At 44.9% G+C, this 22,760-nt stretch overlaps 1 protein-coding gene across 3 annotated transcripts in view; it reads left to right on the forward strand.

Annotated features, from left to right (window-relative positions):
• Positions 1-22,760, forward strand: part of STAU2 (staufen double-stranded RNA binding protein 2) — a 321,730-nt gene that overhangs the window by 131,053 nt on the left and 167,917 nt on the right. For all 3 annotated transcript variants that reach the window (XM_040431992.1, XM_040431994.1, XM_040431993.1), the window contains exons 7-9: positions 276-435; positions 3,266-3,370; positions 17,199-17,411. In XM_040431992.1, coding sequence (XP_040287926.1) covers positions 276-435; positions 3,266-3,370; positions 17,199-17,411 — 478 coding nt within the window. The remainder of the gene's footprint in view (positions 1-275; positions 436-3,265; positions 3,371-17,198; positions 17,412-22,760) is intronic.

Consider the following 22,760-nt stretch of genomic DNA (forward strand, 5'->3'; position numbering starts at 1 on the left):
GTCTTCATAACGAAAACCGGACGGATCCATTATGCAGCCCATAGACTTCCATTATGACGGAATAAATAACGGAATGCCTCTAAAGGTATTCCTTTATGCAATCCGTCATAGAATTGCGTTATGGTCGTGGTAACGGAATCCAATACGCAATTCAGCATATACCCCAACCCGAACTTCAAAATATGAAGTTTGCTCATCCTTAGTTATTATGGCCAGTGCAGGCTATTGTTATGTACAGTACTAAGCTCAATGTATTTTCTTATTTTATATCATAGGTACCTTTGCCCAATGCTTAAGACTTTTTATGTTCAGCTAACTGTGGGAAACACTGAATTTTATGGAGAAGGCAAAACCCGCCAGGCCGCAAGACACAATGCAGCACTGAAAGCTCTGCATGCCCTGAAGAATGAACCGATACCAGAGCGGTCCTCAGTGGTAAGTCCACTGTAGTTCTGACGCCAATTTATCTACTTGGGGAACTGATGGATATGTTAAAGGGGTTCTCCGGGAATTAGCAAAATGAAAATACTTAAATATTCCTTTTATTATAAATATATTCCTAAATACCTTTCGATACCTATAATGGTACATTTTGTCTGGGGAGCAATCACTAGGAGAAATAAAATGGCCAACATCCTATCGGTACACACAAAACCTGTCCTAATCACACAGCAGGACAAGTTACTTTACAACACTGAGGTAAAGAGCTGCCTCGTCCTCCTCTCTGCTCTACCTGTCAGGGATTATGATCCTGAATACAGATGATAAAATCTTCAGCTGAATCTCTGTAGGAATGGAGTTCATGAGGAGACATGAAGTACACAGAGGATGGACAGAACAGACTGTGGTAATGGAGACTGCATACAAGTGCTGCTACTCATTATCTACACCCCACCTCCTCTCTGTACTTCATGTCTCCTAATTAACTCATTCCTACAGAGATTCATCTGAAGATCATATTAAACTGTATTCAGGATCATAATCCCTGACAAGTAAGTGAGGAAGATGGTGCAGCTCTTTAACTTGTCCTCTTGTGTGATTAGGACAGGTTTGGTGTGGACTAGTAGGATGGCGGCCGTTTTATTTCTTTTAATGACTGCTCCCTGGACAAAACGAGCCATTATAACTAATGAAAGGTATTTAGGAATATATTTATAATGAAGTAATATTTAAGTATTTTCATTTTCTTAATTCCCGGAGAACCCCTTTAACCCTACTTTTTAGAGGTTTAAAGGGTTTTCAGTGGAGTCTAACTTTCGACACCCACCAATCCTTTATCTATGTGTACTGTCTTTTTTAGGATGCCCATAAACCGTAAAGATAATTTCTGTACATAAATGTAATACATAACTTAAGTTAATGATGCAAAATAGAAAAAAAACTGTATTTGTATTTTGTGTGAGCTTGAACCTGGCTGGCCAATTGTCCTTTGGGGTTATTGTTCCATTAACAGGATGTGTCCCTTAAAGGGACCCTCTGGTTCAACAAAAATAAATAAATCACATAAACTGGCAAAGGAACAGAACATTCAGCTGAAAATATGAAAAGGAAGTCACCAGGTGAGTGTTCTGTTCTTCTCCAGTTAGGACTCGTATGGCCTCCGTGCCTGTATTGCGGACCACAAATAGCGGTCCACAATACATAGGCACCGGCCGTTCGAACTCCGTTTTGCAGTGCGGAACCATTGACTTGAATGGGTGGGCGATCTGCAAAAGATTGGACATGTCCTATGTTTTGCAGTGCGGAGGCACGGATCCGAAAGCCCACGGAAGTGCTTCTGAGTGTTTCTGTGGTCTTCCGATCTGTGCCTCCGCTCCGCAAAAGGTAGGACATGTCCACATTGCAATCCACTGGCATCCTATGATAGCGTCACAATGGAAGCCAGGGGTCTAACAGGAGGATGCCTAATAAGCAAGCACTAATAGATTGCCTGTCAGCTTGTTACCGATTTTGTATATTCGGTATACCAAGGCATTAATACCGAAGTATTGTGCATGTGATAGCAGGAGATTTGCAGCATATATTTATATGTTGCAGTTTTCAAATCCGCATTGCTGGTGGATTTGCACTGCGGTTATCTTACACATGGTGTGGATGAGATTTCTTAAAACCTCTATCTGTCTGCTGGCATTTATACATCTCAGTGAATTTGCTGCACGAAAATTGAAGACAGAAAATCTTCACCATTTCATTAAAGTTTATCAAACCCAAAAAAATTACAAAAACGAAAAAATTGTTATTTTTTTTAGTAGTAAAAAAAACACCAATGTACACGTCTATAGTGTCAGCAGAATCGTTACCACTTGCATAATAAAGATAGCACATTATTGGAACTACATGATGAACCATGTAAAAAAAAAAATACAAAAAAGCACTGCGGTATATAGTAGAGGTATAGAAGTACATAAAATAAAGAAATGGCAAAATTGCTACGTTTTCTCCTTCCCCATATTTAATGTTCAGTAATTTACATGTACCTCAAAAGTGGTTCAGTGGAAAAATAAAATAGAATGGCTCTTGGACTGCAGTGACAAACCTTTTGTTTTTATACATGAAATGTGACATGTTTGGTATGGTGATGGCATGTCGCTAGGTAGTGCCATTCCTTACTTACTGATTGATTTTCTCTGAAACAACCTCCATTTTATTTTGCCAATATGCTGCCCACATTATTATGTGGTTGGTATATTGCTGTGTATGAGGACATTTGGGGACATCCGTTGTTTAAGGGCACCTGTCAGCAGATTTGTACCTATGAAATGTTGCAGCTTGGCAGCTGAAGGCATCTGTGTTGGTTCCATGTTCATATGTGTCCAGAAAAATGCTCAGGCAGTGGAAACGTCATCATGCCTGGCCCTGTTAAAGTTTAGAGGGCGCGGCAGTTGCAGAGAGAACAGCGCCTCTAGGTGTAACGGAAACGCCCCTGTTGCTCCTAGAGGCTTATTTGCATATATTAAAACATCATTTTTCTCAGCAATGCAGGCACATATGAACATGGGACCAGCACAGATGACATCAGCTGCCAAATGCACATGTAACAGGTCAGACCGTTTTATAGGTCCAAAACTGCTGACAGATGCCCTTTAAATCCATTTTTTTTTGCAAATTCAGTGATTTGAGGGATTGACTTGCTGCCACAATACTGACGGAGGTCCTAACGGCGAATACAGCAATTTAATAAATAAAGTGTATAGATGCAGGTTATTTTTGTCTGTATCTCTTACTTATCTGTATCTCTTATTTTTTTATTTTTTTGCAAATACAGAATGGGGAGACAAGAAGCCCAGATGAAGATAAAGATGCCAACAAGTCCGAAATCAGTTTGGTGTTTGAAATTTCCTTGAAGCGTAACCTGCCTCTCAGCTTTGAGGTAAGACCCTGGTTATACACCCTTATGTCTGTCCACTGGAGACCCTGGTTATACACCCTTATGTCTGTCCACTGGAGACCCTGGTTATACACCCTTATGTCTGTCCACTGGAGACCCTGGTTATACACCCTTATGTCTGTCCACTGGAGACCCTGGTTATACACCCTTATGTGTGTCCACTGGAGACCCTGGTTATGCACCCTTATGTCTGTCCACTGGAGACCCTGGTTATACACCCTTATGTCTGTCCACTGGAGACCCTGGTTATACACCCTTATGTCTGTCCACTGGAGACCCTGGTTATACACCCTTATGTCTGTCCACTGGAGACCCTGGTTTTACACCCTTATGTCTGTCCACTGGAGACCCTGGTTATACACCCTTATGTCTGTCCACTGGAGACCCTGGTTATACACCCTTATGTCTGTCCACTGGAGACCCTGGTTATACACCCTTATGTCTGTCCACTGGAGACCCTGGTTATACACCCTTATGTGTGTCCACTGGAGACCCTGGTTATACACCCTTATGTGTGTCCACTGGAGACCCTGGTTATACACCCTTATGTGTCCCACTGGAGACCCTGGTTATACACCCTTATGTCTGTCCACTGGAGACCCTGGTTATACACCCTTATGTCTGTCCACTGGAGACCCTGGTTATACACCCTTATGTGTGTCCACTGGAGACCCTGGTTATACACCCTTATGTCTGTCCACTGGAGACCCTGGTTATACACCCTTATGTGTGTCCACTGGAGACCCTGGTTATACACCCTTATGTGTCCCACTGGAGACCCTGGTTATACACCCTTATGTCTGTCCACTGGAGACCCTGGTTATACACCCTTATGTCTGTCCACTGGAGACCCTGGTTATACACCCTTATGTCTGTCCACTGGAGACCCTGGTTATACACCCTTATGTCTGTCCACTGGAGACCCTGGTTATACACCCTTATGTGTGTCCACTGGAGACCCTGGTTATACACCCTTATGTGTGTCCACTGGAGACCCTGGTTATACACCCTTATGTCTGTCCACTGGAGACCCTGGTTATACACCCTTATGTCTGTCCACTGGAGACCCTGGTTATACACCCTTATGTCTGTCCACTGGAGACCCTGGTTATGCACCCTTATGTCTGTCCACTGGAGACCCTGGTTATACACCCTTATGTCTGTCCACTGGAGACCCTGGTTATACACCCTTATGTCTGTCCACTGGTGTGAAGCGGCTTCCCTAAGGCTACTTTCACACTAGCGTTCGGGTGTCCGCTCGTGCGCTCCGTTTGAAGGGGCTCACGAGCGGCCCCGAACGCATCCGTCTGGCCCTAATGCATTCTCAGTGGAGGCGGATCCACTGAGAATGCATCCGCCTGCCAGCGTTCAGCCTCCGCTCCGCTCAGTGAGCGGACACCTGAACGCTGCTTGCAGCGTTCGGGTGTCCGCCTGGCCGTACGGAGGCGAGCAGATCCGTCCAGACTTACAATGTAAGTCAATGGGGACGGATCCGCTTGAAGAGGACACTATATGGCTCAATCTTCAAGCGGATCCGTTCCCCATTGACTTTCAATGTAAAGTCTGAACGGATCCGCTCAGGCTACTTTCAGACTTAGAAAATTTTCTAAGTAATAATGCAGACGGATCCGTTCTGAACGGATGCAAACGTCTGCATTATCGGAGCAGATCAGTCTGATGAAACATCAGACGGATCCGCTCCGAACGCTAGTGTGAAAGTAGCCTAACCTGCCTACGATTCCAGTCTGGTAACCCTGCCCAGGATCGTGCAATAAACCTCCGTGTAGTCATTACCTTTAGGCTATAAAGTGTAGGATGGTAATGTGTTAGAATTTATATCTGCATTAAATGTATAGGGCTTTCTGTCAAGACTCATTGATTTTTATTTTTTTTAGTAGTATGCATATACCATGATGCAGTTGTGGATGGAAGTTATGTTATGAAGCAATGATTCAGTATGTGTAATCAGCAAGAGAGGAGCAGCTGCTCCTAAAACATTCCCAAGGAAAAATAGCTTTCTTAAAAAATCTGAATACACAACCAAAGCCATTGTGATGGTCACTGTCGTACTGCAGCCGCTGTTTTACCTTTTTTAAGGAAATGTCACCAAAAAATGTTTCTAACTGATACTAACACACACATTATTTTCTTCTAATTTGTTTTTATTTTCTGATTGTAGATTTTTTTTTTTTCCTGAATATGATTATGGGGGCGGCCATCTTGCCTGAGTTGTTCCTAAAAGCATTTAGAAAGCACTAAGAAAATAGCTTTACAGCACCACGTGGTCCATAGACACATCGGACATGAGACCCTATTTTTTTACATGAGGCATGTTCTGTGACCTGCGCAGAGGTCCTTGTACAAGGAAAGAATAGATAAGATGTGACAATCCTCTATTGTGAATGGTGGATCCTGTCTTATCTGTCTAATCCTGTAATGATATCGCCTCTTTATATAGATAAGCAGGTAACTGCAGTAAAGGGATTTGTGCAGACCAAGAAGTGACGCCTATTGTTAAGGCTGTATTAGGCTACTTTCGCACTGGCGTTTTGGCTTTCTGTTTGTGAGATCCGTTCAGGGCCCTCACAAGCGGTCCAAAGCGGATCAGTTTTGCCCTAATGCATTCAGAATGGAAAAGGATACGATCAGAATGCATCAGTTTGTCTCCGTTCCGTCTCTATTCCGTTTTGGAGGCGGACACCAAAACGCTGCCTGTAGTGTTTTGGTGTCCGTCTGACAAAGCTGAGCCAAACGGATCCGTCATGGCACACAATGTAGGTCAATGGGGGTGGGTCTGTTTTCTATGACACAATCTGGCACAATAGAAAACGGATCCATCCTCCATTGACTTTAAGTGGAGTTTATGACGGATCCGTCTTGGCTGTGTTACAGATAATACAAACTGATCCATTCTAAACGGATGCAGACAATTGCTTTATCTGAACGGATCCGTTTGTGCAGATCCATGACGGATCCGCACCAAACGCGAGTGTGAAGGTAGCTTTAGACGTTGAGATCCTGCAGGCGATTGTCGGGAGAGCAGCGTTCCTTCCCAGCAATCATCTGCTCGCTAGCGGAGGAGACTGCTGCTATTATATGCAGAGATCTCCTCCACAGCCTGAGGAGCAGCGATCGTTATGCCATCACTCGTCCCTATACTGTGTAGTTATTTGCCGGCAGCAGATCGTGATTAGATAGCATGATCTCCCATTGGCAAATTGTGATCTTTCAGTACACTCAGTGCACGATGATTGAGCGTTTGCTCGTTCATCTGGTAATGGGCTGCAGTATTACACTGCCAGATGATTGCTAACCAGCGTTACTACGAATGCTTGTTGGCAATGATCTGGCAGAAAATCTGCCAGTGTAATACAAGGTTTATTCTTAGTGGTCAGTGGAAAAACTGCAGGATCTTATGGTTATTGTTGAAATATAGATATTAACATGGAAAAAATAACCGCATCAAAAATTCTTCAAAAATATGTTAAACATAAAAGCGTAATTTAAACACAGGGTCATTTTTAAAGGGATTCTGTCAGTAAGATTATGTATATAGACCTGATTACATGTTATTGGAGGTCTCCTACAGCAGGTCACAAATATACTAGTATGTAACTTATGAGTGCTGCAGTTTTGCTGAAAAAACTATTTTATATACATGCAAATCACCTGTGAAAAGAGCCCAAGGTGCCGTCCTAACCGTCAGAGGAGCCCAGTCGCGCCCATTCCGAGTGAGGCCAGCATCTCCCCTCATCCTAAAGTCCCCTCCTAGCTCCTCTGCCGTCACTCTGAGGCCACACGTTTACTTGTCACCAAAGTGCCCGTGCAGTCTCCCATCCCTGTGCCGGCATCAGCCTCAAGGAATGAACTGCGTATGAAGCTGGCGCATGCGCAGTTCTTTCCATTAGCCTGCATATTAGAGTGCATTCACACGACCGTTTGTATTTTGCGGTCCGCAAAACTCAGATCCGCAAAAAACTACAGATGACGTCCATGTTGCATCATTTTTTTTTTTTTGCGGATCCATTGTAACAATACCTTTTCAAGAATAGGACACATTCTATCTTTTTTGCGGGACTATGGAATGGACATACGGATGCGGACCCATTGAAATGAATCTGCAAAAAAGACAAATATGGTCGTGTGAATGGGGCCTAAGGCTTTGTGCAGTAGGCATCTGAGCCTTATGTTTGGCCTTTACACCAGGAAAAACTCCTTTTGGCCTCCTGGGGTTGATGTACCTTTTTTCCGACTGTGCAGCTGACAAAGCCCAGCAGCATCCTCCAACAGTCTGCTCAGGGGAAAGCCTAAATCAGGATTTGGAGGACACTAGGAATTAGCCAGGTTGGAGTCTTCCTTTCAGAACTGAAACCTAAGGTCTCATGCACACAAGCTTTTTGGCCACAATAAAGTGCAGAATATGGGGCTGAAAGCAGTGCTTTTAGTGGAGGACACCTCTGATGGAGTATGTTATATTTTGATTAATTACACTCCTTCACGTTAGCTCAGATTTACTAATGCGTCTAGAATCTGTCTAAAAAGTGTTGCAGTATGGCGCAACTGGGGCTTCTTCAGTTTGACTTGTGCAAAAAGGGGTGTGGTTTAATTGGAGGGGTGTGGCTTTGTGGCCTAAGATGTGGTGTTCTGCAGCACAATGCTGGTGTAATTCTACCTCCGTATAAGCCAACTAGTAATTGGGGTAGAGTTTGACGGAAGTGACACGGGTCTAGACAGCCTATCTGAGTTTACGTCATCTTTGGGATTAGTAACTTTGCTCCAGTGTTCTTGCATGAAAAAAAAAATGCATTTTGAAACGGTAGTGTGTTGTGTTTTTGTTTTTTTAAAGTAGCATGTGTTTCTTTTGTCACTTTTAGGCTACTTTCACACCAGCGTTTTTGCTGGATCCATCATGAATAATGATACAACCGTCTTCATCTGTTCTGAACGGATCCGGTTGTATTATCTCTAAAATAGCCAAGACGGATCCGTCTCTAAAACCATTGTAAGTCAATGGGGGACGGATCAGTTTTTGCTTGCAGCGTTATTCGTTCTGCGGTGGGGATGCAACCAAACCAAACGGAATGCATTCTGGTGCATTCTGTTTCGTTCAGTTTTGTCCCCATTGAATGGGGACAAAACGGAAGCATTTTCCCCTGTTATTGAGATCCTATGACTGATCTCAATAGTAGCCTAAGACTACCGTCACATCTTCGGTGGAGGCTCCGTTGTGATCACATTTGATGGGAGAAAGTCCTGTTAAAAATAACTGATGTCTGGCGGAACTGATGCTCAAGATAAGTCTACATGCACACGAACGTTGTTTGTTTCCGTGTCCATTCCGTTTTTTTAGCGGATAGGATGCATGTCCTATTTTTTTTCTAGTTTGCGGACAAGTATAGGCATTATTACAATGGATCCGCAAGAAAAACGGATCCGCAAATAAATGCATGCCATACGGACGTCATTTGTTTTTGTTTTTTGACGATCCACAGTTTGCGGACCGCAAAACACATATGGTCGTGTGCATGTAGCCTAAGACTTCAGTTATTTTTAATTTTTCTGTTCTTCTGATGGGTCATAAGAGCAGAAGGGCTCATGCACACAACCGTTGGATGTTTTGTGGTCCTGTGCATTTCGTTTGTTGCGAAACAGAATGGCTGGCCCCTAGTAGGTCCGTAATGCGGACAATAATAGGACATGTATTTTTCAGCGAACGGCCATGCGGACATACTGAAATGGAATGCACCATTGAAGTGAGTGGTTCCACATACAGGCTGCAAAAAAAACAACTGAAAGGACATGGAAAAAAATATATTTGTGTGCATGAGCCCTTAGGGGACATTGACCTCAGCGCTATAAATAGTCGGATACTGCAGTTCACTGCTTGGTCCTCATTGACCATAATGGCATCTGGTGGTGATCCGAATGCTTTCCAGAATGAATACTGGATTTCAGCCAGACAAATACCACTGCTCACAGACTGCCGTCCATTGAACTGCTCCTGGCTGTGGTCTTGCAGCTGGGAGGAATGACTCCGCCACCTATCTAACAGTTATCTAATATCCGGTGGTAAGTGATGCATTACCAGCAGCCTCGGCCTTAAGGGTGTGTGACCGCACAGGTCGCGCTACCCCTTACTCCTGAAGGGGGCACCAGTCAGTTCCTTATCCTGGGCACCCGGTCACCAGGATGATTCACCTGGTTTCTGGGCGCCCTTGCACTCAATTGTCTGTGTCCATAGGAAGCAGATATAATTGAGCATCCTGCTCAGTGCTGGCAGGACAAGGGAACTATTATTGCCCTGCTCTGCCGTTCACCGCTTTGTTGTGACGCAGGCGGCGCTATGATTTCATTGCACCTTCTGCGACATTCCGCCGGGCCTGAAGAGGCAAGAACTGCATCGCTCGAGGAGGTCCTGGGACCGGGAAATGGTAAGTATTACAGTGGGTGCACTGTATACCAGGGCAAAGAGCATCGGGCAACATATCAGGGGGCATATAGCAAGAGGTACAAAGCATGGGGGCACAGAGAATGTAGCACTATATAAGGGGGCACAGAGAATGTAGCACTATATAAGGGGGCACAGAGAATGTAGCACTATATAAGGGGACACAGAGCATGTGGCACAGTATGGTGGGGGGCACAGAGCATGTGGCACAGTATGGGGGGCACAGAGCATGTGGCACAGTATGGGGGCACACGGCATGTGGCACAGTATGGGGGGGCACAGAGCATGTGACACAGTATGGGGGGGCACTGTGTGGTACATTATTTTCAGGGGGCATATTATATGAAATGATTGTATTCAGGGGAGCAGTGCATGCTGCTATAATTTTTAAGGGCACAACGTGTGGCACTAAGTCAGGTTTGTGTTAGTTAATAGGGTGCGTTGGATGAGTTGGTAAAGTGAGAAGCTGAAGACATCTGGGTGGCAGACTCTGCAGGGATGAATTGTGGCCTGGAGAAGCTAACGATGGTAGCCTGAACCAGATGGGAAGAAAAGGAAAGAGAACTCAGGAGGAGACGTCACCTGTAAGTCATTAAATATAAATGACTATTCCGCCACTGACTGTGTCTGGTGAGTGCTGTAGTCGCTTGTATGGTCGAACAGCATGATGATGGGTGGTAGCATTCTCTTTTGTAAAACAACAACTCCCAGCATATCTTTTACACCTGTTCAGGACATACTGAGAGCTGTAGTTTCACACTGTAACGTGCTTGGTTCTGGTCCTTTATTTATGTAATGTTCTTGGTTCTGGTGCCGTATTTATGTATCATGCTTGGTTCTGGTGCCGTATTTATGTATCATGCTTGGTTCTGGTGCCGTATTTATGTATCATGCTTGGTTTTGGTGCCGTATTTATGTATCATGCTTGGTTCTGGTGCCGTATTTGGGTAATGAGCTTGGTATGGCACCACTGTTGTATCATAAATAGCACATGCACAGCCTGGCACACTGCACATGCACAGCCTGGCACACTGCACATGCACAGCCTCGCACTGCTTTGTGACTTGGCCAATGCTCAGCTATCTTCAGAAGTCCCATAGCGGTGAATGCCGAGGTGGCTGCACATGTGTGGCTTGTTCTCCATTCACTTTGGGGATCCATTCTTGAGATAGGAGAGGGTCCACCAGAGGTGTGACATATCGGATGGCTACTAATTTAGTATATTTAATTCCCTATAATAGTTGTGGAGCGGTGTGTGTGGAAGGGGGAGGGGCCGCGAAAAAGACTTCTCACACAGGGCACCATGTAACCTAAGACCTGCACTGATTACCAGAATAACCCTTCAATTGATTACCACAGCCTACATGCCAAACTGCGTCCACCTCAGTGACATTGCTGAGGTGGTCACACATGCTCAGTTCTATCCTTCAACTGCCACCAGCCCTATTTACTATTAGAATCGGCAGGCCTTTTTTTCTGGGGGAGCGCCCCGGAACAGCGTTCCGCCACCTATTTTCTGCCGATTCGCCCCGCCCCTCTTTAGTTACTGCAGGGCCGGGCAGCCGCCCGGGGCGCTGTCAGAAGGGGGGCGCCGGCAGGGCATAGCAGGAGATGAGCACTGCGCTTCCATTGTGTAAGCGCTCACTCATCTCCAAAGTCATCTCATCTGTATCGCCGTCCTCAGGACTGCAATACAAATGTCTGTGTAATGCGGCAGGGCAGGGAGAGGTGTGTCCCCTCCCTGTTCCTCTGATAGGCTGCCAGAACTAGGCCCATCAGCCTATCAGAGGCCGGTGCAGGCGGCGCGATGACGTCATCGCGCCGCCTGAGCCAGCGAGGGACACAGGCCGGAAGAGGCCTGCATCGCATCCTGGAGGAGGTAAGTATAAGTTTATTATTATAATTTTTTTTATATGTAAAAATGACAATCCTGGCACATAAGGGGGGATACTGGCTACTGGCACATAAGGGGGGGCTGCTGGCACAGACATAAGGGGGGCTGCTGGCACAGACATAAGGGGGGGCTGCTGGCACAGACATAAGGGGGGCTGCTGGGCTGGAACAGACATAAGGGGGGCTGCTGGCACATAAGGGGGGCTGCTGGCACATAAGGGGGGCTGCTGGCACATAAGGGGGGCTGCTGGCACATAAGGGGGGCTGCTGGCACAGACATAAGGGGGGCTGCTGGGCTGGAACAGACATAAGGGGGGCTGCTGGCACATAAGGCGGACTACTGGCTACTGGCACATAAGGGGGGCTGCTGGCACAGACATAAGGGGGGCTGCTGGGCTGGAACAGACATAAGGGGGGCTGCTGGGCTGGAACAGACATAAGGGGGGCTGCTGGCACATAAGGCGGGCTACTGCCCACCACCTTTTCTCTGAGAAAAAAAAGCCCTGAAATCGGTGACCGTTACAGGGAAAGAGCTGCAGCAGAAAATACATGCCGCCTGAGCTGGGGCAGGGAGAGAGCTGCAGCTTAAAGCCCGAAAAGATTGTATCAGAGCCATTGGAGCAATGAATGGGGAGATCTCTGGATACATGTGAGGTACAGGGCTGGTTCTAGCTTTTTTAGAGATTGTGATGTATGATATGATGTCTGATTTTCATTTTTTACATTAATCATGGCATAACCCCTCTAAGCACACTACACAGCTTTGTACACAGACCCCTTAGGACAGCACATGGCGCCCCTGTGGTTCATGAGACGCAATATGGTGTCACTGTTCTGCACAATATAGTGGGAGATATACAGTACAGAAAAAGGCATCTAATGGAGCGAACCACAAATTGGTCCCATTAGTTTCCATATGAACCTGGAGACTCTGAGACAGACGTTCATTGTGGCCCCATAGACCTGTCTGCACGACTCCGTGCCTCTGTGGGGCCATAATATTGCCCGGAGCATGAGCCCTTAGACTGTGAGCCTGGAGTTACTGCAGTGGAGCTGGGCCTTAATGTAAAAGGAAATTAATAAGAAAGTGATTAATTAGACTACACAGGTTAAAGTAAAATGGAAGCGGCCAAACTTGGCTGCAGTTTGTATGATTTATGATGACATTTCAATGAATCAAACAGCATTAATGAGGTCACTAATGGCATCCTGTTTCAAGCCAATTTGTATTACCGGTTTATCTATAGGCACAAAACCTGCCAAGATTCATCTTCTAGGCCAATGTCCAATTCTGTATCAGCCAAAAGGATTCTTAATCAGGGCAACGCCGCAGATCACACCTTTTGTAGATGACGTAATGTTGTCTCAAGAAGTCCTTCACCTATAGACGGAAATTGTAGTTTTGAAGAAAAATGTATTTATTTACCATATTAAAAGCCGCACCAGAATGAAAATAAACTGTCACAACACATTTCAGAAGTGCGTCCACTGCTGCCAGTGTCCGACTGTGCAGGGACCCCCATCCCCACTGGTCATACCCACCTGGGACTTTATTGCAGACTGCTGGCAATTCATTCCTATTTTCTAGCAGGGATAATAAATGAATGGCACAACACAGTGTGTTGGAAAGCTGAATGACAACCTAAATGCCAGTCTTAGTATTTTCGCTTATGTTTTTTTTTTTTTTTTTTTTTTTTTTTTTAATATAGAAAACTACCAATAGTAGTAGATTGGGATTACCGTATTTGAAATTATATTGCACTTCTTAGCATATAGCACACCCGTTGGTAACAATATGACATAGGACTGAGGAGGTGACAACTGTATGCAAAAGGGGCCATTTACACAGCTGGTTTTACCGGAATTTTGATGCGGACAGCAGTGCCAATATCCTGCCGAAGGCCGCGTCCTGTGTGCCTCCCATTCATTTCAGTGGGAGGTAGGGCTGAGGATCACAGAGCGGCGACTTAGCAAATCTAACTATATGTAACCCAGTCCAGGGCTACATAGTGCTGCCTAACACAACGCAAAACATACCTTTCTTAGTATCATGTGCATTTCCGAAGAGCAGAAAATTAACTTTGATCCATATCCTAACAGCAAAAAGAAATGGTGACTATTCGCTACTGAAATATCAGCGCCGGTATCTGCGCCAAAGTTCCACGGCAAAGGAAGCTATGTGAACACGCCCAAATTCTGGAATTTGAATGTTTTTTGTCCTTGTGTTTTAATTTTCTTTCTTTCCCCCTGGAATATGAGCAGGCTACATTTTTGTATCTCTCCCATGCTGCACCTTTGAATATTTTTGGTTACAATTAGGGATAAGCGAACACGAACTTTACAGGTTTGGTGTTCAGACAGTGGAGGAATTCCATTATGGATTCTGTGACTGAATGCAAAGCGGAAGCCTTTAAAAGGCATTCCGTTTTGATCCGTCATAATAAGTCTGTAGCCAAGCATAACGCATCCGTCTGGTTTCCGTTCTGCAGGATAAAAAACAAAGTCCTCTTAAAGGCTTCTGTTTTGAATTCTGTTATAAGAGAATCCATAAAGGGACTGCCCAAATGCCGATCCTGCAAAGTTCGGTTTCGCTCATCCCTAGTTACAATCTATAAGCGTCCTGTGAAAGCCTTTGGTATTTTCACTCAGCTGTTATCCTCAGTGGTGGCCTTGGGGGCATTGTGTGTACTTGCTAGTTTCCTGGAATCTTTTTATGTTTTCTGTAAAAAAAAATAAAAAAAAATCTGACGTATCTGACTGCTCACATTTTTTCTTGTCTTCACTGACGTGACAATTTCTAAGAAGAGGGGGCCGAGAATAAGCTTTCCTGCTCCTTGCACTGCGAAAGAGATTCATACAGTCACATTCCAACCTGGGGACTTCATTGCTTACGTATAATCCAACCTGATTCACCCTGATATTTAAATGTCTGGCTACTGGTCCCTTTCCAGTTTCCACTAGTTAAAGATCTCTTCACATTAAAGAGGTTTTCCGGGAGTAGACTGTTGATGTGCCGTCCTCGGGATAGCTCTTTTATATCTGATCGGTGGGGTTCCAGCTCCAAGCACCCTTGCCGATCAGCTATGTGAAGAGGCCGTGGCGCTATGTTGAGCACTGCGGCCTCTTCCTCGCCCAGTGATATCACGTTCATCGTCACATGGCCTAGGCGCAGCTTGGTCCCATCCCGTTGTAATACCAAGTGCAGCCGCCATATAATGTGCAACGGGTGCTGTGAGGAGGCCGCAATGCTCAGCAGAATGCAACAGCCTCCTCAACCAACTGATTGGTGGCGGTGCCAGGTGCTGGTCCCTCACCGATCAGACATTTTCACGGATAGGTAATCAATATTATACTCATGGAGACTCCTTTAAAGGGATTGTACCAAGTTATCAAGTTATCCCCTGTCCACAGGATAGGGGATAACTAACCTACTACTGTGACGCCCACCGATCCAGAGAATGGGTGTCCCGTTCTCCTGTTCGGATGGAGCAGCAGGTCTCACATACGCCCCCTGCCCCCCCCCCCCCCATTCATTCTCTGTGGGACCACCAGAAATAGCTGTGCACTATACTCATGTATGGCCTGTTATTCCATCAAAACGGTGAATGGTTCTTGGGATTACAGTTAGGCCTCTTTCACACGGGCGAGATTTCCGCGCGGGTGCAATGCGTGAGGTGAACGCATTGCACCCGCACTGAATCCGGACCCATTTATTTCTATGGGGCTGTGCACATGAGCGGTGATTTTCATGCATCACTTGTGCGTTGGGTGAAAATCGCAGCATGCTCTATATTGTGTGTTTTTCACGCAACGCAGGCCCCATAGAAATGAATGGGACTGCGTGAAAATCGCAAGCATCCGCAAACAAGTGCAGATGCGGTGCGATTTTCACGCATGGTTGCTAGGAGATGATCGGGATGGGGACCCGATCATTATATTATTTTCCCTTATAACATGGTTATAAGGGAAAATAATAGCATTCTTAATACAGAATGCTTAGTAAAATAGGGCTGGAGGGGTTAAAAAAATAATTTAACTCCCCTCATCCACTTGTTCGCGCAGCCCGGCTTCTCTTCTGTCTTATTCTTTGCTGTGCAGGAGGAAAATGACCTGTGGGGATGTCACTGCGCTTATCACATGGTCCGTCACATGATCCATCACCATGGCGATGGATCATGTGATGGACCATGTGATGAGCGCAGTGATATCACCACAGGTCCTTTACCCAGGTCCTGAAGATAGAAGAGAAGCCGGGCTGCGTGAACAAGTGGATTAAGATGAGTTAAATTATTTATTTATTTTTAACCCCTCCAGCCCTAGTTTACTTAGCATTCTGTATTAAGAAACCATGTTATAAGGGAAAATAATTGCATCTACACAACCTTGAACCCAAACCTGAACTTCAGTGAAGAAGTTCGGGTCTGGGTACCACATTCAGTTTTTTATCACGCGCGTGCAAAACACATTGCACCCGCGCGATAAAAACTGAACAACGGAACGCAATCGCAGTCAAAACTGACGGAAATTGCGTACCTACTCACGCGGGTTTGCCGCAATGCACCCCGGACGCATCCGGAGCCAAAACTTGATGCCCGTGTGAAAGAGGCCTTAGTTGGAAGAGTTGTCATCTATGCTTTTCTATGCAAAGGCATCCACCAAATTATTGTATTTTTATTTTCTTTTTGCATGGTGTTCTGTGGTAAAGTATGATATTGTATTCCTATACAGTGGCATGTGTCAGAGCCTGCCAGTTGAGCAATACTCCCATACGTTTGATGGAAGGCTTTAACGTGAAGTGATCAGGGCTTTAATCTACCAGGTTGGACATTTAGACATCGCACATATATATCCATCAAACAAAATTGTTGTGTTTTACTTACCCGAAAGGTTTTGTTCATGTGGTGACTTTTACCGCTGGAATTTTGTTGTTTATTCTGTGCCTAAATTCCGGCGGCCACGTGATGTCCATCTCCCATGGTTTTCAGTGAAGTGCAATGCTGTGTGGGCCAATGCTGGTAACGGGTCCACAGCATTCCAATGCTGTTTGTGAGACGCATGTTCACCAGTCATGTTAAATGCATTAAAAAGTGCAGTCATCTATTTGAAATGCGGTTCTTTTATTTTATAAATTGTGCTGGATGGTAAATTTTTGGCCAACATAAAATATGCACCTGCATTCACAGTCATGAAGAGGGAGAATGCTGTCTGAACACTTGTAGACTTCCATCTGACCAGCACTGGTCCGACCACTGTAACCCATGCCATGTTGTCTAAGATTATAAAAAGTGCCCCCTCCCTAATCTAGCATTATGGAGGGATAGTATATCCTGGCTTTTAACATATATGCTAGGAGTAAAAACTGACCTCTGTATAACTGATAGTTTATTGAACATCACAGGTTTCGATGTCGTCGACAATCGGATTTCTTCTGTAGGCTTTCTCACAATCCCTTCACGTTCTTTTCTCTAGGTGACTAAGGAGAGCGGCCCTCCGCACATGAAGAGCTTTGTTACAAAGGTGACAGTGGGCGAGTTCACTGCGGAAGGTGAGGGCAACAGTAAGAAGCTGGCAAAGAGACGGGCAGCTGCCGCTGTACTGCAAGAACTGAGAAAACTCCCTCCTCTCCCTGTGATTGAGAGACCAAGGCTTTACATAAAACGGCGCCCCAAAACCATAATTAAGGTATTTCCAATTAATTTACATGTGACTCAGAATATGTAAGACGCATAGACTCATCTTCATAATCATAGTAGGGGGTATAGGTGTATGCCTCCGCATACTTTTAAAGTGGGGGATGGTGGGGGGAAAATTTGGCATTTCTGTTCCCTAAGTGCAATTATGTCTGAGGGCTCCCATCATACCGCTAAGCCTTGCCTACGTCGGACCGCTAAGCTCTGCTTGCCCACTGGATCTCTATGTATCTGAACCGACATTGATTATAATGAGACTCTGCAGGGATCCGGCATGTTTCCAGCATTAGTCTCCGGATTCGGCTGGACAAATATCGCTGCAAGTCAATTGGCTCTGGCAGAGTCGGGTAGTATCTGGCTATGCTGGATACAATGTCTTCTGGCAGGCTGTTCCTCTGCCAGAAGAACTTACCGCTAGTGTGAAACTAGCCCCAGTAATTTGCTTAGTTTGCGTGTTGGTAAAGTGTGCCACACTCGTGAGTACAATGGACTTGTAACTATGAGCTCCATGTGTTTGTTAGTTTTTTGGGTACATTTAACATAATCCCTAATCCTACCCGTAATTACCGTGTATTATGCTGCCCTTAAATAGGACACCATATTCTCCTGGCAATTCTGCAATAAAAGCTAAACCTGGCTTTTAGATTTTCATTTTTTTTTAGTACTCCTTCCATTAAAGCGGAGCTGTAAAGTATGAGAAATGTTTTTGAGACTTGCACATGTACAATCAGTGTTTGGATTACAGATATTGCGGCAAAATGCTCCCCTTTGGATAAAATCTGCGTAAAGGGGTGTTCCCTTTTCAGACATTCATGGCTGACATAGACATACCCTTCATATGTGGCGGCCAGAGGAGGCTGGGAAGTGGGCTGTGCTTTTTCCGTAACTTCCATAGACGTGATTGGAAAAGCACCGCAGGCTATGCATTTTGATAACTTGGGTGCAAAGGAAACAGCATAGGTCACTGTGCCACGTGGTTTCCGTTCTTCCCATTTACTTGTATGAGAGCAGTGGAAACTGCATAGTATAGCCCCCTCGGCTGATTCCGTAACTCCAGCCACCTCTGACCTTCACATACAACGGGTATGTCTGTCTGCCATGAGATGGGAAGACCCCTATAGACCCAGTGATCAGTCTAAACGGATATCTGCTCTAGTGGTCAGAATTCTTCATTCATGCTCATCATGAAGGCGAGTCGGTGGCCGCAGGTCAGTTGCCATCTCTCTGTTGCACTATTTTCCTGACTTTTGATCGGAAGTGATAAACCATCAGTGGTCTGGAAATGTTTCAGGCAGTAGTCTAAACTGCATTATGTGAAACTTCTGTGGGCACTTCTAGTCGTATTACACGCTGGTGTTGGGAGCCGCACGTGAAACCCTTTCCTTGCTGTTTGCAATTTGATGGCTTCCTGTGGTTATCTGCTGGCCGCACATTGTCAGACGCACTCAGCAATGAGGTTTGTGTTGAGCTGAGATTCACATGGTTTTCATTGTAGGACTTACCCGTCTCTTTTTCATTATATGTAATTGTAAGGATTTCATATTAACTACTGCTGGAATAGTGGAAAACATGAGTCTGCCGGACATAGCAGTACCTGAGATATGTTGGAACAAGTCTGTTGAAGATCCTCAAACACCAGTAACCATGACTAACCTGTACCTGGTAAAAAGTGAAGCGGTATCGCCTTGTTCTATGTCCCAAAAGGGAATATATGAACAGAAATGAACGATTATATATATATTTTTAACCCCTTAAGGATGAGAGCCATACATGAACAGAGCAGCAGCAAGTGCTAAAACCGGTTACTTTGCCTAATTACACACTTACTGGTCAGGGACAGCCTCCATCTTAGCCAACAGAAGTGGGAGATTGTATTCTTCCCCCCCCCAAACCCCCCCCCCCCACAACCCCCATTATTGCGATTAGCCGGTCAATGCAGACCAGCAAATCAACAGCGTTCTCACTGTAAAAACCAGTGAGGGAGATGCAAGGGGGCTCCAATGGGGATGATGTGTGCTGAAATGGACAGCACCGATCACTTTCAAGGCTAGACAGGGGACACCAGTGTTTAGCCTGTATGCTATACCAACCAATCACTAGAGAGGCTGGAGGAATTGGACGAACCTGTCCGCAGGCAGCTGTTCTAGTTTGTGAGTGTGTGCGAAGAGGTTCTGTGTGCCCCTTTGTGCAGTTGGCTGGCAGGGACTTGTGGTGCACCCCCACTTTATCCAGCTTTTTTGTCTGTTTAAAAAAATTCTGAAACTGCTCCCTAAGGCTAAATGCACACGATCAGGATTGCGTGCGGAAAATCCGCAACGCAGGTCATGTACATTGTTTTCTATGAGAATTCGAAATTCTCAATGCACACGATGCAGATTTTTTTCAGCGCGGATTTTGACCTGCAGTGCGGTTTTTATAATCCGCAGCATGTCAATCTATTCTATTTTTCCTGACCGTATTTTCTTCATTCACTTTGGAACCAAATCCGTACCAGTTGATGTGGATTGACCGCACAGATTTGCCTGCGAACACCTGCGGATTTCAGTGCGGATTCTCCGCACATGAATCCTGAACGTGTGCAAGGTCCCTTTCACGCAATCAAAAATTCCGCGCGGGTGCAATGCGTGACGTGAACACATTACACCTGCACTGAATCCGGACTCGTTCATTTCAATGGGGCTGTGTACATGAACGTTGTTTTTCACGCATCACTTCTACGTTGTGTGAAAATCGCAGCATGTTCTATACTCTGCGTTTTTCACGCAGCGCAGGCCCCATAGAAATGAAAGGGGCTGTGTGAAAATCGCATTGCATCCGCAAGCAAGTGCGGATGCTATGCGATTTTTCACGGATGGTTACGCAGGAGATGATGTAATTACATAACATGGTTAAAATGGAAAACAATAGCATTCTTTAATACAGAATGCTAAGTAAAATGTCCATTGAGGGTTAAAAAAAATTAAAAAAAATTACTCACCTCATCCATTTGATCGCGCAGCCGGTTTCGTCTTCTTCTTACTGCAGGACCTGCAAAAGGACCTTCAATTGCATCATCGCGATCACCACGTGGTGAGTGCGGTGACGTCATCGAAGGTCCTTTTGCAGGTCCTGCAGGAAGAAGACGAAACCGGCTGCGCGATCAAATGGATGAGGTGAGTAATTTTTTTTAATTTTTTTTAACCCTCAATGGACATTTTACTTAGCATTCTGTATTAAAGAATGCTATTGTTATAATGGAAAATAATAAAATCTACAGAACACCTAACCCAAACCCGAACTTCAGTGAAGAAGTCAGAGTTCGGGTCTGGGTACCACATTCAGTTTTTTATCACACATTAAAACGCTTTGCACTTGCGCGTAAAAAACTGAACGCAATCGCAAACAAAACTGACTGAAATTGCGTGCGCACTCGCGCGGGTTTCCCTGCAACGCATCCGGACCAAATCCGTGACGCCCGTGCGCAAGAGGCCTAAGGCCCCTTGCAGACGAGCGTTCCCCCGCAGAGAGTCCGCATCGCAGCACCCGGCCTGACCTCCCATCGCTGCCAGGAGTCACATAGCATTATATTGATTTATGATGCTATTGTAACCGTTACAGTTCTGGAATGTATTGGATAACACTGACAGCATTATGCCAGTGTTATCCAATACAATCCAGAACTGTAGCGGTTACAATAGCATCATAAATCAATTTAATGCTATGTGACTCCCGGCAGCGATGGGAGGTCAGGCCGGGTGCTGCGATGCGGACTCTCTGCGGGGGAACGCTCGTCTGCAAGAGTCCCAAGTCCTACTACCTGTCCGCTTTTGGCAGACAACAAGCTATCCGTGACCCCTTTTTTGTGACTTTTTGTGAGCTGTAACCAAGCTCTGATGAGTGCGTATGTCACTGATCAGCAACTGTGCTCAGTTTTTTTACGCATTTTTTTTCTCATCCATGCTTAGTTTTTGGCACTTTTTTTTTGGTAAAAAAAAAACAAAAAAAAAAAACAAATAGCAGATACATAGATATATATGCACATAGATATGTTAATTTTTTATCTAGTGTTGAGATTTTTTTTACTGTAGTAAATTTTTATACTACAGTTATTGCACTATATATAGTATATATCCTGCAGCCACTGAGCACAGATACCATTCATTATTGATAGTATCTGTGCTCAATTTTTCATTCAGATTTTATTTATTTTTTGTGCAAAAAAAAAAGAAATAAAACAATTAACGGTAGAAAGGATTATTTATATTTAAATCTTTCTGTATCTTTCTTTCACTGACATGTGAATAAGGCCATATGCTGCCCACAGAGATGGCAGAATAGGGGAACTGGTAGGTTCCCTGTAGTACCACGTCGGCAAATGACAAGGAGGGCTGCATCTGAGGACGGATGTAGTAGAACTTGTGCCATTGATGCATTACTGAACCGTTGTTTTTTTTCCTCTAGTCATGAGGAACATGGTTTCTGTTAACCAGAGAACAAGACACAGTTGCCATTGGTGTATTCACGGCAGTCAGTTGCCGGATATGTGTGGAATACATAATAATACATTTTTTTTTTATATTTTACATTTTTACATGGACTGCCCCAATAGAGTCAGTCTAACTAGTCCAGTTATTAAATAAATAAATAAATAAAGCTGGACTCTTAGTTGCCGGAGAAATATCATTTTTCAGTATTTTCCGGCACAAAGGTGGGGAGAAAGCCATCGTCAGCACGAACATGTGACATTTGTTTTGTTTTCCACGTATGTCTAGAACGTTATTAACCACACATGGTTTTGATATAAAATGTGCGGTGCCATCTGTGAGGGAAGTATCCTGTCTCTAAGCCACTGCTGTGGTTTTTCCACTGACATGAGAAGCTTGAGACTATAATAATGCCAACGTTTTACAAGCAAGGCTGCTAGACCAAAGGACATGCTGTGAGCACATCATGCAAGTTCCAGCCCTGAAGTAGTCACTGCATGGAACTTGCTCAACTCTACCATGTTTTTTTTGTTTTGTTTTTTAGTTTTTCCACTAGGCCGAAGTTAAATGTAATACCTGGTACCTTATACTTTTTTGGCACCTGATCTGAGGGAGTTCCAAGTGAGCCAGGAAGGTACCATGAAGTAACTTGACCACACTGCGGACTACAGTGGAAAACCATGCACCTGGTTCCAAAACCAATTACAGCATATTAGGATAGACCTGGTACCATGCAGTGGAAAAGTGGCTTATTATACAAATGAGCATCTGCCACACAGTGCCTCCTTGATGACCCATTCTAGCCTACCATGCCCAAGAGGTTGTCCAAAACTAGAAGATGGAGTCTGCTGTTTTTCCTGAACCAGCACCCCACCTGT

Source organism: Bufo bufo, chromosome 5 (genome assembly GCF_905171765.1).
Source record: "Bufo bufo chromosome 5, aBufBuf1.1, whole genome shotgun sequence".
Lineage (NCBI taxonomy): Eukaryota > Metazoa > Chordata > Amphibia > Anura > Bufonidae > Bufo > Bufo bufo.